Source organism: Mesocricetus auratus, unplaced genomic scaffold, assembly GCF_017639785.1.
Source record: "Mesocricetus auratus isolate SY011 unplaced genomic scaffold, BCM_Maur_2.0 Super-Scaffold_100014, whole genome shotgun sequence".
Taxonomy (NCBI): Eukaryota; Metazoa; Chordata; class Mammalia; order Rodentia; family Cricetidae; genus Mesocricetus; species Mesocricetus auratus.
Window position 1 is genome coordinate 327,374 of NW_024429197.1, and position 18,524 is coordinate 345,897.

General features: G+C 42.2%; 1 protein-coding gene across 8 annotated transcripts in view; it reads left to right on the forward strand.

The window, feature by feature from the left end:
- Positions 1–18,524, forward strand: part of Prdm2 (PR/SET domain 2) — a 107,787-nt gene that overhangs the window by 34,191 nt on the left and 55,072 nt on the right. For all 8 annotated transcript variants that reach the window (XR_002385124.2, XM_013121242.3, XM_021233550.2 and 5 more), the window contains 4 exons: positions 71–185; positions 1,932–2,035; positions 11,244–11,396; positions 16,832–16,958. Coding sequence is in view for 7 of the 8 variants with exons in the window: in XM_013121242.3 (XP_012976696.1) it covers positions 71–185; positions 1,932–2,035; positions 11,244–11,396; positions 16,832–16,958 (499 nt within the window). In the remaining variant the exon portion in view is untranslated. The remainder of the gene's footprint in view (positions 1–70; positions 186–1,931; positions 2,036–11,243; positions 11,397–16,831; positions 16,959–18,524) is intronic.

Below are 18,524 nucleotides of genomic sequence, written 5' to 3' on the forward strand. Positions count from 1 at the left end.
AAAACAAAACGAAAACCAACACTACTGGTTTTCTTCCTTTTCCTATGATCCTTTGCTGTTTGACTTACAGAACACCGAGTCTGTGGCCGCCACCGAGACTCTGGCCGAGGTACCTGAACATGTGCTTCGAGGACTTCCAGAGGAAGTGAGGCTTTTACCATCTGCGGTTGACAAGACCCGGATTGGTGAGTAGGCTCATCACAGGAGTCAGGCAGCAAAGAGTAGGTTGCTTCCTTTGGGAGCAGAGATCGTGTTAGAGCATTATACCAAGAAAGGAAAGGTTGGCCCTCACTTCAGTTAGGTGGTGTATATATACTTTCCACACAAGAATCCAGGGTGGACATGGCTTATAAAAAGGCAGAGAAACCCTGTCTCGTAAAAAAAGAAAAAAAAAAAAAAGAAAGGCAACTAGCAGGGAGGTGGTGCACACCTTTAATCCCAGGGCTCAGGAGGCAGAGGCAGGCGGATCTCAGTGAGTTTGAGGCCAGCCTGGTCTACAGAGAGAGTTCCAGGACAGCCAGGGCTACACAGAGAAACCCTGTCTCGAAAAACCGGGGGATGGGGTGGTGTTGAGGGGTGGGGAGGAAACCAGTCCTCCTCTCTTACTGAACCTGCATATTCTATCCTTGGTTCTACGCCCAAGTGTGCCCTCCTCTGCATCCTTGTGAGCCTTGTCCCACAAAGTGAGTGGTTTCCACTGATTTTGCCATGCCTTGAGTGTGATTGTTATTACATTTATTTCCTTTTTCAGTTGACTTTCTATTTGTTTCTGTTACTGACAAGAGAGTCTGCTTTACCCATTGTTTCGACATTTCCAGATACTTCAGAACCCTCTGGGGGTACCTGAATGAGCACCATAGGCTGGCTAGAATTTCTTGTTGAACATACAAGCTTGTGTGTATTTGATTTTTGTTTTTGTGATATAAGTTTTAGGTGAGGGCTAAGATTAAATTGTAATGACCTTGTAAGAACACACTCTTGAGTAGATGATGCTTATACCTCTTTTTGTTTCTTAGATCCTCTTCTGATCAGTGGATTCTGAGAAGCACTTTTTGTAATTCTCATTGGAAATTTGCTTAGTGAGCATTGGGGTTTTTATATTATTTTGTCTGAACAAAAGTGGTTGCCCCACAGTTCAGCCCAGTGGTTGTTAGTACTCACAGATGTGGTTCCAAGCTGACTTTTGCTGGGAGTGGGGTGTATATGTCAGCCACACATGGCTGAACTAGCCTCCACCTCTCGTTCTGTGTACATGAGGGATCCCATCTAGAATGTGGGAGTCTCTTGACTCCTGGGCTCCTGCCATTCCATTGACTGTGCCTTTATCCTGTCTGTGTGCTTTATGATACGTGAATAAGAGATTACATAATCCTAGGGGTGCTATGGGTAAGCCTGTATGTTGACTGCTTGAAACTCTGGAAGGCAAGTTGTGCCATCAGGAACTAATGAGAGAGGAAAGGATTTTCCACTCTAATTAGGCAAATAACTTTGACAGTATTCATTAATAAAAACCAAGTCCTAACCATTATAAGAACAACTTATGTTTAGTAGGGACAGTTTGAAATCTGTAGATAGACAGTGAAAAATTTATTTGTAGTTTTATTTCATTTGTATTTTTTCTTATGTTAATTTTCAAGTTTTGTGATTGTACTATATATGGTCTATTTTATATATGAAAAGTTAATGTAAACTTTTAAAAAGGTACAAAGCAATGTAGATTCCTTACAAATTCTTTAGAAAATACCAAGAGGCTACAGAAGAAAACTCACAAGCCCCTGGAGGACTTGATTTGGTTTGGTTGAACTTACTCAGTTATCTTTCTGTTAGGCAACCTTGCTTTGTAATTGTTTTGTAAAACTGAATGGCATTAATGCTTTTAATATTTTAAATAACCACATTACATTATAAAAATATTGGTTTTGTTTTTCTAGGTGTCTGGGCCACTAAACCAATTTTAAAAGGGAAAAAGTTTGGGCCATTTGTTGGTGATAAGAAGAAACGATCTCAGGTTAGGAATAATGTGTACATGTGGGAGGTAAGAGAGTTTCCATTATTTTAAAGACACCACTACCTGTTCTCACATGATTTGACGTTTTAGAGTTAAAACTAATTTAATATGTTCTTTAAAAATAGGCTATTTGTTAATGAGAATATTAGCTTTACTGGGTGATTGTTGTTTGTATATGTGTGTAGTTTGAAGCTGCTTGGATGTTCTTGATGGTAGATGTCTCATTTATTTTTTTGCAGTCCTTGTCCAGGGCATTTTGCCGTGTACCTAAGACCTTGACTTCCTGTGTGGTAGCTTGTCACTTTACAAATGACACAGATATACACCACAAAAAGCACTTCAAAGGCTGCCAGGAACAGTATTAGATTCCTTTCTACCTGTCAGAAAGTAGTTCCTATGTCCCTGAAATATTGTAAACATATATAGCATATGACACATTTACATTGAACTTGTAATTTTTCCAATGATATATTTATTTTTATTTCTTGTGCATTGGTGTTTTGCCTGCAAGTCGTTGAATACCCTGGAAATGGAGCTACAGACAGTTGTGAGCTGCCATGTGGTTGCTGGGAATTGAACCCACCTGGTGTTCTTAACCACTGAACCATTTCTCTAACCCTGGACTTTTAATTTTGTGAAAGCTTTCCATTCTACTGCATATTTTTTCAACAGCCCTGGAGGACAAAGCAGGGCAGTGCCAGCCTTTTATAGAAGCATCCAGAAAAAGGAGGGGCTGCCGTTGTTCTGCAGGTCCATGCTTGAGTGGGGCAGATGTAGTCAGAGCCGTGTCTCCTGGGAACAGTGGGACAGTTACACATGTTCTGTCAGATTGCCTGGGCCAGATCCTGCTTCTACACTAGCTTCCTGACTTCCTTAACCTATGGACGGTTAAGTCTTCAGTTTAAAGAAAAGTAGGGCACTGAAAACATTTCATTAGGGTGCTTGTGACTCTATGTGTTGATCATGTTCTTGGGTTTTGCATAGGGTTTTGCAGGTCAGTGCCCTGAGGAGCACCTCAGGGCATGACTCCTTTACAGGTTCCATTTTGAATGAGAAGGAATCACATTTTTTTCATACTTGTTGACATATAAAAGCCTGACAGTAAAATGTGTGGGCACATCTCTCCAAGAAGCTCAGGGCATGGGGGACAGGGAGGCAGGGGGAGCTCTTAAGGCTGTAAGGGGTATAGCTTGATCTGACAGTTTCATCATTTTGTGTTTGTTTCTTGTGAGTCTGCCATCTGTGATAGTGTCTGGCAGTGAACCCTGGGGGCTTTAGGACATAAAGATTTACCAAAAGAATCAGGACTGTTTGGATGTGAAAGAGATTTGTAATTGTAGAAAAGCTGTCTGATAACACAACATCTTCATTACTAAAGAGAGTACTTGTGCCATTTAAAATGTGTTGCTTGTACACTGTTGCCCTCAAATAAAGCACATTTTTAATTTTAAAAGTTTCCCAAAGGAAGCTAACAGGCATGCTCGTCCTTGTTAGCATTAATCATAGTGAGGAGTATATAGGGAGTCAAATGCTTACTCAACATTCTTTCTGTACAAGTGCCAAGTAGAATAAATGCCATTACTGCTAAAGCAAAGTCAGTGGCACCTTCTATCAAGTGTAACAGTTTCATGTTGGACATGGCTGTACAAACCATCACTCCTGTCTTATGGGAGTAATCATCTGCATTAAAATTCACACCTACTAAGGCTTGAGTGTCACTTGCTGATTGTGATTCCTAACCATGAGATACTAGGGACTCATTTTCTTCTACACATGCATCATCTTAGTGCTAATAACTTAGGATTCTTTACATACGCATGCTTCATTTTGCAAGTCATCATGAAAGTACCACTTCTTTTGAGTCAGGTTTGAGTTTATCATCTTGTTCCTGTGAAGACTGACTTCTCCTTACAAGGGAGAAAAGTCAGGATCTCATTCACTTAGTTCTTACATCTTTTATTTTTAAAAGAATGCTAATGTAGGATATAGATGACATAGGTGTATATCCTTGCATATGGCAAGCTATCAGGAATGTCAATTATAATGGGCATATTTCTCATAAATAAATGGAAAATCAAGGTAAAATACTTCTCATTAATTTATTCCAATGCTGATCGAATCCTCACACTTGCATCAGAAAGTATCCTCCTAGTGTCCCAGAAAGAGTATATCATCAGAGCTGCATTTTGGATTTGTTCTTCCATCAAAGCCCCCTAAAGACTGCTTGTAGCAGTGGAATCTTCCACCCCACCAGTTCACCATTGTGTGCTAACCTAAGACAAAGTGTTAAATTGTTTCTCTTGAGCCCTTGAAGGTCTGACTCCTTAACTCCTCCAAGCTTTCACCAAAAGCAGTCACATTCCTCTAAATCCAGAGGAGGGTGACAGACGCTCAGGGTGAGTGCATGAACTAGGTTCTTGGAAGAATGCATGCTTTGATCTGCCCAAGCAGGACTGCGGGGGCCTGACATGCTGGATGCCTATAGCACTTCTCTTGACCACCCTAGGGTGTTGAGCAATATCAGAATTTTGAAATCATCCCTAAGTAAAAAAAAAAAGTCCTCCTCCCACTTTCAAAGGCAAAGTCTTGCTTTGTAGCCTAGGTTGACTTTGAACTACCTCTGCCTTCCATGTGCTGGGATTGCATGCATGGGCTACTGTATGCCTAGCTGATAAAAAGCCTTTCAGGTTTAGCCCCTGTATTGCTGCTAGTAAACAGATTTTTTTTGTATTATCTGAGTAAGAATTATTCTTATAATCCTTTAAAATAGATTATTATTATTGTTATATTATTATTTACTTTTATTGCTTTGAAAGAGCCTTGCTTGTAGCTTATCCTCAAACTCAGATTCCTCCTGCATTAACCTAACCACTGTTCCTAGCTATTAATTATACTTTACATTTTTTAGAATAGTGTTAGGTTCAGAGAAAAATTGATTGGAAAGTGGAGATAGTTTCTGTCTTAATTTGTTTTGGGCTGCTCTGATAAAATACCAGAGCCAGGGTAATGTACAGAAGCTTATTGTGAAGGCCAAGGAGTCCAAGATCAAGGAGCTTTACATATCTGGTCGGGGGCTTCTTGATCTATTATAACATTTTCTTCATGTCTGGTGAGGAGCTTCTTGATCTGTTATAACCTTCTATACATGTCTGGTGAGGGGCTTCTTGATCTAGTATAACATTCTGTACATGTCTGGTGAGGGGCGTCTTGATCTAGTATAACATTCTATACATGTCTGGTGAGGATTTCTTGATCTAGTATAACATTCTCTACTAGAGTGAGACATTTGTTATTATTACTAAACCTGCATCCAAGGGCTGTTATCACCTAAAGAGCTTAGTTTGTGTTAGCTTATTCTTGGTATAAATTCTAATAAGTATTTAAAAAAAACGTTTTCTTCTGAGATGGTCTATATAGCCTGGCTGTCCTGAAACTTGCTAGGCAGACAGGATTTGAACATATAGAGAGTTCTTTCTGCCACTGCTGCCACAGTGCAGGAGTTAAAGGTATGTGACACCCAACCTAGCATATAACTCTTAAAATTTTAAACAAGACCAGCAAGATGCCTCATTGGATGAATGTGGTGATATTTTGTTTGTGATCTAACAAAGCTTGCTGATGATCAGAGTGCAGAACTAAGCCACTAGTAAGTAGCCATAGAGGCTAGGCAGTGGAGGCACACACCTTTAATCCCAACACTCAGGAAGCAGATGGTTCTCTATGAGTTCAAGGCCACTCTGGACTTGAGACTGATCCGGCCTCAAAGAGAAACAGAACCAGGTGGTGGTGGCTTGTACCTTTAATCCCAGGATTTGGTAGTCACAGGCCTTTAATCCCAGCACTAAGGAGGTAGAGACAGGAAGGGAGAGAGGAAAATAAGCGGGAGGAGACAGGTGTGTAGGGCATTCAGTCTGAGGATTTGTGGAGATAGGATCTTGCCTGCTTTGGTCTCAGGTTTCGGTAGAGGTAAAAGGTCTCTCTAGTAGCTGGATCCTTTACTTCTCTATTAGAATTCGAGCAACAGGTGAAGGTGCTGCCACCCAGCCTGATGACCTGAATTCCATCACTGAACCCATGTGGTGGAAGGAGAAACTTGACTTCTCAAGTTGTCTCCGGACTTTACATGCATACACACACACACAAATAAATGTAATTAAAACAACACAACAACAATAAACTATATGCTTACCACAGAAAAAGCTCACCAAAAGGTAAAATTGACTTAAATTCCCAGCACCCACACATCTCTATGAACATTCTTTTAACTCTATATTTAAAATTTACTAGACTAATAAGGAATTATTTTGGTCAGAGTTTCATGTAGTGCAGGCTGTCTTTTCTCTGCCTAATGCCTTTGTTGTCCTTGTCTCTCACAATAGCACCTGTTTCTACACCTTGTATAGGGATGTAATATGCATGTTTCCTACAAATGTACCAGGGGAATGCCTGTCAAGTACTTGGTGTGTGCCATTTTTTCTGTGGTTGCTCATAATTCCATTTGTATACCATCCATGATTTACCTTTTGAACATTTAAGTACTTTAGTCTTTTGATGAGTATGTGCAGTTCTTCAAAGTGTAAACTCACTATACATGCAATATGCTGACTTGTGTGATATTTTCTTTAAGATGCATTCCTAGAAGTGTAAATGTTAAGTCAAAAGTCATGTAAACTTCTGTATATTTTTGGTCAGTTTTACCCCATAGCCCTTAGAAAGAATATAATGATGTATAACCAGTAAGAGTATGCTTCCCCTCTCCCCCAGGCCTTTGAAATACACTATTGTTATCCTTTTAATCGCCTTTAAAAAAAAAACTCTTCTTTTAAGTGAACTATCACTGATTTGTGTTTTGGTCATCTTGGCAATAAACTTGAGTCTAGGAGAGAGAAGGAGAAAGTAGAATAGCTTATCAATTGAAATAGGAACTGAAATTGTCTTTGCATAGTGCAAAGATTTTAATATTGTGTTTTAAAGAAGCAAACCCACTAGAATTTGATTAGGAAACTTTCTTGGAAACAGTTTATATTTTTTTTAGAGCATCTGTTGTTGGAGGATTTCCCACAAACATTTATATAGTTGTAGATCTGAGACCTACTCCCAGTGATTTCAAAAGAGGGTCAGTCACCTAAGCATGTTCAAAAGAGATGGACAGTGGCTGGACTTTGAGGGCCTAAGAAGCCAGGCTGTTCACTTTTATATTTGTGTTTAGAATTGCCAGTACCAATAACCTGCATCCTAGGAACTGTCCTCTGACAATTGGGCCTTTTCTGTTGAGATACGCCACTACCAGTTAAATTTTATTTCTTTATTGTAGAATGTTAAGAACATTTGAGAAGCCCCTGAGCTTCTAGAGTAATCTGAGGAGTGGAGTAGTTGATAGTGATGATAACGTTTTGTCTGTAGTCCCAGACAGTTACTTCTGCAGGGCAACAGTCTGCTTATCCTTAATGAGACCTGAAGGCATCCTGCTCTGTAACTAAAGTGCAAATGGGGTTGAACATGTCCCAGAGATGTGATATTTTTGTGGGTAGTGTTAGGAAAATCCTTGAAGACTTGAGAAGATACATTTATTACTCTTTCATGTCAGAGTGAGGTTACCTTTCTCTTTTTTGTCTTCATAGCTTTGTTTGCAGGTCCAATGATATTTATAAAATTAGTTGCTAGAGATGATTCTAACTCAGTAATATTATTTGAGCCTAAACAGGAAGAAAAACACTTGATTTCGTAGAGAATCAAGACATTTTTAAAAATCGTGGCTGTGCATAAGCACAGAACAGTTTAGTTCAGTGGTTCTCAGACTTGTGCCGCCACCCTTTAATACAGTTCCTCATGCTGTGGTGACCCCAACCATAACATTATCTCGCCGCTACTTCATAACTGCAATTTTGTTACTGCTGTGAAGCATAATGTAAATATCTGTGTTTTTTGAAGGTCTAGGTGACTCCTGTGAAAGGGTCATTTGACCCCCCCCCCCAAAGGGGTCTTGACCCACAGGTTGAGAATTGCTGGCTTAGCTCATCATGCTGAAGTTCAGCAAGAAACCCTCAGAGGTACGGAAAGGAGTCTCCCACAGTGTAGGCAGACTGGGGATGCTGATGTGGGAGCCTGGCCTCCAGGAGAGGTTCTGTCTCTGTTGTGAAGAGTTAGCAACACTTGTTACCTGCACTGTAGGGAAGTCCAGACAGTAGCCCAGGGATGCTGTTTTGTCACTGTAGGCTGTCATGTTAGAGAGCTGCTTTAATCAGGCATCATTCTCAGGTTGATATGAGAGTTGATCCAGCATGAGACTTCTTGATGGCCCTGGTTCAGTTCTAGCCAGTTCTGTCTGTGGCAGTTGCTGTCCTCACTGGATGAGTTCTTATAGGTGAACAGTTGAGAGTCTGAGTGATGTTATGCTTCATTGAGTGAATGAGAGTTTTGTTTTAAATTTCCAAAGTTAACCAATATGCTTACAGAGTAATAAGTAAGTGATTAAGGGAGATATAATGTGGCTTGTTCTTTTCAAGTTCTCTTTTCTAAATGGCAAGGAGATGTGACTTTGATGTGGTGTGAATGTGTCACATTCAAGTGGGCATGCATACTGCATTTGAATTTAGATTATTTTAAAACTATTTTAAAATGGCTGGATTAAATAGAATTGAAATTAAGTTACAGGATATTTGTGCTATTTGTGCTGTGTTTGAAGAAGAGTTAGCACCCAGACTGCTTTGTGAGAAACAGGAATGGCTTCCACAACCCTAACCTGCAGGAGTCAGGAGTGGAAAGAAAGCTCTGTCCTTTTGTTTAGTGCTGCTGGGGGTAACACTCCAGCCTGCTGGATAAGCACTTTACGGTGAGTTACACCCCAGCCACCAGAAGAAAACTATAAAGAGGGGTCTACTAAAATTGCCTATGTGCTGTTTCTTCATTTACAAAAAGGACTTCCACAGGGGCTGGAGAGATGGTTCAGTGGTTAAGAGCACATTTGCTGTTGAGGAGGACTTAGACTCTGTTCCATTAACTCCAGCTCTAGTGGAACCGACACTTACCAGCTTCCTTTAGGTACGTACCAGCACCCATGTGCACACCCAAACCTTCCCCATAAATACAAACACTACACACGCATATAAAACATTAGATATCAAAGACATACTATTTATAGATTATTTTGTTGACCCTTACAATGATTGAACAAAAATTTATAAAGCACGAAGCCTCCCCAGAGTTGGTACAGGGGCATTCTCTCAGTCCTCCTCTCCAGCTGAGGCATGGGGACTGGGAGTCAGCTTGTTCGGGCTGCCTTGGTGGAGGAGGCTGCTTTGGGGGTTGCATCAGGATAAAGAGTTTGATTCTGTGTGCCTCTTTGGAATCAGGTGAGCCAAGTGTTTCTTGGGCATTATGGAGATGTGGAATAGACATCTTCAGTGTCTCTTGTTGGCTTTGAGCTAGGAAAGGAGCGTTGCCTGCCTTGTGACTGATGGAGGAAGTGATCATAGTTGGTTGTCACTGTCCTCCCACTACCCTTGTCTGATGATGGACGACACTTTTGTAGCTTAGCAAGTAGTAAAGGAAAATGTTTATTACATTTTAGAGATACACGTCGTGTCAGTCACTGAATTTAATGTGATTAGAAATTGATGTTTAACTAGCAAACATGGGAATTGTATCAAATCATATTCTTATCTTAGTTCCCCACTAACAAACTAAAGCTGAGTAAAAGTAAGAACACTACACACTTTTTTATTTTTGTGTTTTTTAAAGGCAGGGTCTATATATCCTGGACTGGCCTGGAACTTGCGATGTAGACCAGGATGGCTGCCAGTTTACATCTCAAATGCTAAGTACCTTGAGCAGTTCATGCAGATGTACATGCTGTACCAGTGAAGGAAAGGCAGAAAGTTTAGACAAGCAAAAGAAAAAATAATACTCAATTATCCCATTTTTTTCAGAGAAAACCATTAATGATATGGTGGTTTTATTTTCTCTTCATATATCCTCATATTTAGGCAAAAATGAATAGTTCATTCTTTCAATAAGTGACTTTGTTCAGTCAGCAATGTGTTTGTGTATGTATGACACTGCAGAGTGAGACTCTCAGTAAACAAAACAAAAAAGAAGCAAAAGCCCCACCGTCCTCCATACACCCTTCTCCAATCCCCTCTGTTGTATTCACCCTTTTCTGTGGAACATTTGTCTTTATGAACATCATTGTGCCTTAGAAGATACCTTATTTCCATTGAGTTACAATGAGGTCGGACACGGAGTGTGTAGCTTAGTAGTGTCAGTGTCTTAGAAGGTGAGAGCCAGACTTAGAGCCCCAGGCTGAGGGACCCAGGCTCCATCAGGAAGTCAGAATCCCAGTCATCAGCTGAGAGCAGGAAGTCACCTAGCTAAAGGTGATTAATGTGGTGGGAGAGGAAAAAAAAAAAAAAAAGAAGGGAATGGAAGGAGTCGAGGTGTGTGTGGGGAAGAGACACATCCAGAATCCTTTCAGTCTTCCTGAAAGAACGACTATTTGTAGTTCTGGTTCAGTGTCTACTCAGGAGTTTTGTGGAATAAACACACACACACACACACACACACACACACACACACACACACTTAAACTTCAAACTCCTTGCAGAGGTGATGTTCTTTAAAACAAAGACATGACCAACTAAGTGTTTATTGACAGCATCTGAGGAGCAAGTGTGGATGATCCTAGGGAAGTAGATCCTGTGTCCTGAGTTTTCAGTTACTTTTCTGCAGCATCCCAGTACTTCACTAACATGCTCGCTGAACCTTCCTTCTGACACATGTGCTGGACGGTGTAGGTGGTAAGGGACAGAGGTTTACAAAACCATCATAGCCTGTCACCCACCGGGTAGTTCACAGCAAGTGAAGTCCGTGTAAATCGTGTCAGCAAGAAGACTATACAACTGTGACTGTGTAGCCCAGCAGTCTAGGCCTGGACTGGACTGGCAGAGTATCTTAGAAGGAAGGCATTTTACTAAGTCCCATTTGAGAGCATGCAGTTGTAACCGGTTTTCATGTACAGGAAACATTTCTAGGGGGTGTGGGGGCAACCCTAAAGAATGAATAAGGTTTTGTAGCTTCTGTTTCCTGCCTATATTTTTATGTATTGCTTCTTTATCGTGTTTCTCTGAAATGCCATAGAGTGCTTGTGTATAGTGAAAACAGCTGTTTGGAAAGTTGAAGATGAAACTGTTTTTAGGCATTCTTGTCCTAACACGTGCTTGTTCTTCTTTGTCCACAGGTGTACTACCCAAATTTGGGGTGGATGTGCATTGATGCCACCGATCCGGAGAAGGGCAACTGGCTGCGCTATGTGAACTGGGCTTGCTCAGGTGAAGAGCAGAATTTATTTCCACTGGAAATCAACAGAGCCATTTACTATAAAACCTTAAAGGTAACAGTGTTGGTGTTAGTCTACTCCTGGCCACTCTGCATGCATTCTCTAAATGCAATCTAGTTGTGACTGACAAGAACAACTTTGCAGACCTGGAATGGGTTGTGCTTAAAGTGGTTCATCCACACACCCAAGGCTCTGTGTTAAATACATGGTAGGTGAGGCCTTGCATGTGTCAGGGAACTAGAGCAAGAAGATTGTGCTGAGTAATTACAGACTGCATCTTTCTTGATACTGTTGATTATCTATGACAGCTGTTCCCCTCCTCCTCTTCCTCCAGTACAGATGCACTAGGGACTGTCTGGCAGATTTATCCCACTGTAAGGAGAAAACACTCATAGCTTTGGATTGGCTTTCCCTTTCCTTCACTTGTAATCAGGATAGAATTGGGGATACATTTCTTGGAGACATTAGTTGCTGAGATTAAGAGGACAGCCATGCTCAGAGCTGGTGATGAGGGCACCCAGTGTACTTGGGGTTGTAGACTACTAGGATGTTTTTTGTGTTAGCACAGTTCTGTCGTTTTCACAAGTCACATTTCTGTAGCAGTAGCAGAGTGACATTCCACACATGGAATGTTCTAGAATGGAATCTTGGGCTGGAAAGATAGATGGTGGTTGCTTCTTTTGGAATAAATACCTCTGTCCAAAATGCTGTAACAATCACATAGCTCTTTATTCACTTGGTTCCATTATATATGTCACAGACTAGGGGACAACTCCATAGAAATTTTGTTTCCTTTTAAAATCTTTTTGTTTTCTTTTTCTTTTTCTTTTTTTGTTTTTTTGTTTTTTTTTTTTTTGTTTGTTTGTTTCTGAGACAGGGTTTCTCTGTATTGTTTTGGAGGCTGTCCTGGAATTCACTCTGTAGACCAGACTGGCTTTGAACTCACAGAGATCCGCCTGCCTCTGCCTCTCGAGTGCTGGGATAAAAGGCGTGCACCACCAACGCCCGGCCTCTTTTTAAAATCTTTACAAAGTTGGAAACTCTTGAGCATTTCAGGCAGTGCCCTGAGTTTACAGGTGTGGTAGCATAAGGCCTTCTGCAAATTGTGTTAGCATGTAGCTGTTAAATTATATTTTCCTAGCATTGCCACATAACTGCATGTTACATGTTTATACCTAATCCTAGCTTCTAGGTTCTGTAGGATTTGTAGTTTGTTTTTTGTTTTCATTTTCATACCTAGGGTATTGAAAACCTTGTTTTTCTTTTCTTTCTTTTTCCTTTTTTCTTTTTATTGAATTGTAGTCACAGGCTATCCTAGTAGCCCTGCTGCCTGATTCCAAATGCCACTGAGGATTCATTCTGTTTCTCAAATAACATCTCAAGTAGAAGATAATCTGGTTCCTTTGGCAAGGTAGAATCCTGGTGGAGACAAGGTGGCTGTGAGACAGGCAGTGTAAACTAAAGGTAGAGGCAGCTCTGTAGGGTAAACTAAGGATGCAGGTAACTGTATAGGTTGAGTGCTTCTGATTTAGAGTATTTATGTCAGAGTGTTTTGTATTTTGAACACCTGCATACACTTAGTTCTTGGGGATCTACACATCTAAACACGGAATTCACGTATGTCTCAGACACATCTGAGACAGACATACAGGGGGCACTGTTGGTCCTGCTTTTGATTGTGGGGGGGTCATGTCACCACTCAAAAGTTTTAAATTTTGGAGCATTTCAGGTTTCAGGTTTTTGTATTGGGAGTACAAAATAGTAAAATTAGTTTTAACCCATAAAACTAATTCATACCGTTGCTGTAAAAAGTAGATGAGCCAGTGTATAGTGGATCAGTGTAGAGGGTTAGTAACTATTCCAAGTGTGAACTAATGATCTGCAGTGCACAATTCTGATTTCTGCACACCTGCCGGCCTGACCTCTGGTATGCTTGTGGCCTTTGGGGTCCCTCAGCAGTGATCACCTGTGTCTCCAGGAGTCAGCATTCTCTGAGGCAGGCTTTGTAAATGAATTGCATAGGAATTTGTTGTGAGAAATCTTGAAAATGCTAAGGATTACAGCAAACAACTAAAAATAATCATCTTTCTCTTTGGTAAGAGAGTGCCCATCAGTATGTAGCTCCATAGTATAGTAACATCTCAATCACTGACAGTGTTGAAAGTTGGTCAGTACTGAACAAACCAGGCTTCCCTTCAATCCTTCACATCTATCAACATTTAAATTGTTTTTAATTTGATCTGCAGAACACAAATTCTAGGTTGTGTTTTGCAATAAAGAATAACTTGAATGGACATGAGTGGCCTTTTATATAAGGAGCTTGTATTGATTCTCACCCTCTCCATCTATTGGTGTTGGTGGTCAAACCCAGGGCACCGAGCTTCACCCCTGGCCCTGTTCAGATGTTTAATTCATCTCCTCGTGAAGTACAGCTAGCTCTGCTGATGCCCACATATCAGTGAAAAGGGAAACAGGAGCTAGGAACCAGGTGTTCTTGTTCTTGGAGGCTGAGTGCCTCTCATGGTGGCTTCTAGCCTGTGTGCTGATTATGCTGTTGACTGAAGATCATAAGCAAGCATTTGTCCTCACTCTTTTCCCTTTTCTTTAAAAATGTTATATTTTCTAGAATCCTAATCATTTGAAATAGTGTTTAACACTATTTCATAAGTGTATCGCATAAAAGAGAAGTGAACTAATATTTACTTGCTCTAAAAAATTTAATTTTGAAAAGCAAACAAAACATTAGTTTATCAGAATGCCAAAAGGCATTTGTGATGGCTGCTTTAGCTCATTAATTGTTAAATTAGAGTTTTCAGTTAAGTTTAGCTGATGCAAGAAGGAATATTGGTTCAAAAACAATAAAGTGGCAGATTTTAGCTATTTTTGAGGAACAAAGTAAACACTGTCTGGTTCTTTTATTTCAAACAACTTGAATATTTTGAAATAGTGGGAATTCTGTAGACAGTGAAGCAATGTCATGCTTACTATCTAAACTGGAAGCTTGTGAAAGTAATGGACCATTTTGTTTCTAAACTGACATCTCTGATGGAATTTCCTTTTTAAAGCAAAAATGGGATGAGTGGTGCACATACCTTTAGTGCCAGTGCTTGGGAGGTAGAGGCAGGTGGATCTCTCAGTTCAGCCTGGTCTACCTAGAGAGTTCCAGGCCAGCCCAGGCTACATGGTAAGACCCTGTCTCAAAAAAGCCAAACAAACAATAAACAAACTTTTACATAGCCACAGTACACTGACACACCAAGAAGCACCTAGGCAGTATTGTATTAGCTGATCTGTCCACTCAGCCAAGATTGTGTCTGTTGCTGCAGTCATGTCCTTGTAGGAAAAGACTTCTGACTCTCATCTGTTTCCTAGGCTTGGTGAATTAGTTAGGGTTCTCTAGACTCATAGAATTTATGGCATGAATCAATCTCTCTCTCTCTCTCCCTCTCCCTCTCTCTCTCTCTCTCTCTCTCTCTCTCTCTCTCTCTCTCTCTCTCTCTCTCTCTCTCTCTCTCTCTCTGTCTCTCTGTCTCTGTCTCTCTCTGTCTCTGTCTCTCTGTCTCTGTCTCTCTGTCTCTCTGTCTCTCTGTCTCTGTCTCTGTCTCTCTGTCTCTCTCTCTGTCTCTCTCTGTCTCTCTCTCTGTCTCTCTCTGTCTCTCTCTCTGTCTCTCTCTGTCTGTCTCTCTCTCTCTCTCTCTCTCTCTCTCTCTCTCTCTCTCTCTCTCTCTCTCTCTCTCTCTCTCTCTCTCTGTCTCTCTGCTTGCTCTCTCCATATATATGGCTAGCTGTGATCTGAAAATCCAAGAATTTAGTAGTTGCTTAGTCCAATAAGGCTGGGTGTCTCAGCTGGTTTTCTATAGATGCTGGAATCCCAAAGTAGGCTCCAATACAGTGAAGGAATGGATGGGCTAACAGGTGAGGACAAGCAGGCAGAAAGAAGGTGTGACTCAGATTAAAGGTGTGTCCTCCATATCTGGGTTGTAGTTCATTCCAGATAGAGTCAAGTTGACAACCACGACTAGCCATCACACTTGGACAATACTTTGGTCCTTGGTAACATTTTAGTGCTGAGGAGACTCAATTTGGGCTTCTGATTAGATCCCACTTAATTCCTTCTTGTCGTCCCAGAAGTGACCTCTTCTGTCTCTGTGCATGGTCTCAGGAGGCAGGTACTGTGTCTATCTGACTTACTATAAAGATACGTCCTCCGTGACTGACAGCTGTTGTGGAAAGAGGGTTTGACAGGAGGCAAATGTTGGGACTTCTCAGACTTTCACCTGTTACCCATAGGGCCACTGGGAGTTTCATCTGGATCAATCTGTGTTGACCATTGTGATATGGATTATTGTAGTTCCCTCTTTCCCACTGGGTCAACTTTAAGTGAGAGCATCCCCCCCTTTTTTTTTTTTTTGGTTGTTGTTTGGTTCTTCAGGACAGGCTTTCTTTGTGGCTTTGGAGGCTGTCCTGGAACTTGCTCAGTAGACCAGGCTGGCCTCGAACTCACAGAGATCTGCATGCCTCTGCATCTGAGTGCTGGGATTAAAGGCGTGTGCCACCATCGCTCTAGAACATTCCCTTTTATTTGTCTTTCTTCCATCATCTGTGTCAGCCATGTGGGTTTAGATAGGCTTTTACTTGAACTTTCCCAACAGATGGGTTCCCAAGAGTAAATGAAAACTATGTCACCTTCCCAGTTCTGTTTAGGACTCACTTTTTTACTCCCAAGTGTTTGATCAGGGTGCTTCAGGTGTAGTTAGTTGTATGATGGTGTCAGGAGCTTAATATTTTAGGCGCATAATGCCTGGGAAGTATTCGTAGGCATTTCTGTAGCTAGAAATTGTGATGTATACTTTTGATGTGTCTTCACGGGCCTGCAATGGTTGGTGACTGCTTTGAGGATGCTAGGGCAGCTCTGCCTGAGCTCAGCGTTTCTGTAATTATAAATAGTGGTGTGTGCATGGATAAAGGTGCAGAGCGTCCCTGCTTAACTTGTGCTTGGAATCAGAAACTATGCTGCTAATTCCTTCCCATGCCATTTGCTTCTTAATGGCCCTTTCAATTTCTCATCCACTTGAATTTCATGGGCAGAATGGTCCCATGTTTTATTTTCTCTCTTGCGAGGGTGGAATGAGGCTGGTAGCTAGCTGTAGAGTCTAGTGATGGAGGCTGAGCCAGTACATGCACTCCTGGGAGCCTCTGACAAGCTGCCAGGTCCTCTTGCCCTGAGTGTCCTGCCTTGGCCCTGTCAGTCAAGGAGTTTTCTGTTAGCCCGAGCAAGGGACAGCTCCACCTCCTGCCGGGGCCCGCGCCCCAGGGCCCGCCTCCTTCCTGCGCGCTCCCTGGCCCCGCCTCCTCCCTGCGCGTCCGCGGCGGCGGCGCCTTCCCGACAGCTGTTTGCGGTCGGCGCGCCGCTGCTGCCCGTCGCCGCGCCGCCCCCGCCAACAACCTCCTCTCTGATTGGCTCGCACCTTGTCTCGTCTCTTCTGTAGCCAATCGCGCCTGGCGAGGAGCTCCTGGTCTGGTACAATGGGGAAGACAACCCTGAGATAGCAGCTGCGATTGAGGAAGAGCGAGCCAGCGCCCGGAGCAAGCGGAGCTCTCCGAAGAGCCGCAGAGGTAGGAATCGCCGCCCTCCGCTGGGCCCGGGCCGCACCCGCGCGGGCGTAAGGGTTGAAGGCCGGGCGTTGCCCGTGGCGTCGCGGTGACCTTTTCCGGGCTCGGTGCGCCATCCCCGCCCGGCCCGCTGCTGAATCACGGCGATCTCGGCGCGCTCGGGCTGTTTGCGAACTTGCGCCTGAGCGCCCGCGCGGCGGGAAGTGCGCGTGCGGCCCCCGAGTACGGGCCCGGCCCTGCTCCCGGAATCGGGCCGGCCGGCCGCGCCGCGAGGGAGGGCCGCCCGCGCCTTCCGGCTCCGCTGACAGCGCAGGACGCGGCGGAGGAGGGAGAGGGGAAGGGAGAGCCGGACCTGGGAAAGACAAAGATGGGGTGCACTGGGGGGCCAAGGGCGGTGGGCTGCCACACGGAATGCTTTGGGCTTTGTGAAAGTTAAGGGGGCTTGCCGGGCCCTCAGTTTTACAGTTCTGTGATAGATGGTGTTTAGAACAGAAGGTAGAATGTAGTCACACTTGTAAAAGGGAGGGGATAATTTGTGGGTAGGAAAATAGTTTGGATGACTATATCATATTTCCAGCTGGCATGCAGATACGTCGCTGGAATTTTTTTACGAAAAACTTTAACTCGAATTTGGGAATCTCTTATTGAGCCTAGTTTGAAAACAGGCCAAGGCACGATACAGTCGATTTTTATTAAAACAAGAACATTGGAATTTTTGGGTTTTTTTCCTCTTTCCTTAGATCTTAGTAAATTATTTCATTCCGAACAAGCCCGTTCTTTTCCCGGAACATTGCAAAGTATGTTGTGGCAGTGAGGCTATAAATAAAAGCATAAACGGGGTTTTGGAAAACTCTCAAGCAATATTTGATGAGCTCATTGTGACTTCAATTTCATATTCTTTGTGTTTCACAGCAGAGTAAAATAGGCTCACCAAGGATGGCCGGGTGATTTACTTACTTCTTTAGTTCATTAAATACTTTGGTTCTGGGTCAGATGATAAGAATCTAGAAAATTCCAACCCTCCCCCAAGTGTGCTGAGATTTTGTTTGGGCCAAAGCTTTAACATTTTGTTTTCACTCCCATTATTTGACTCGTTTCTGTATTTAGTGTACATTTTGTTTGTAAACAAGAATCATGCTACCAGCCTTCCTAGATAAACTACCACTTGAGTCCAAACATTAGGGGACCTGAGAAGTTTCTTACTGTGGCATTAAATTCTGACCTTTCATCAGATCTGTAACTCGATGGCATTCTCGATTTGCTTTGTGGTAAACTTTGGTGTGTGTATTCAGAACCTGTTTCATTCTTATTTTTCTTTAGTTATTATTCTATTCAGCTAGTTTAGTGTGGAAGAAAAACCTGAAACTAATCTTGTTTTATTAGGGTACACAGACTTACACATTTCATGGCTAGATCTGATAGTTTTTTTATATTTGGTAATTTGTATTTCTTACTGCCCCATATTATTCTGATAAAGAGTCTGGATATCGGATAGCTCACTGAGTCCTTCTTGAACTTTGATTAAAAGACTTTTGTGAGCCGGATGTTGGTGGCTCACGCCTTTAATCC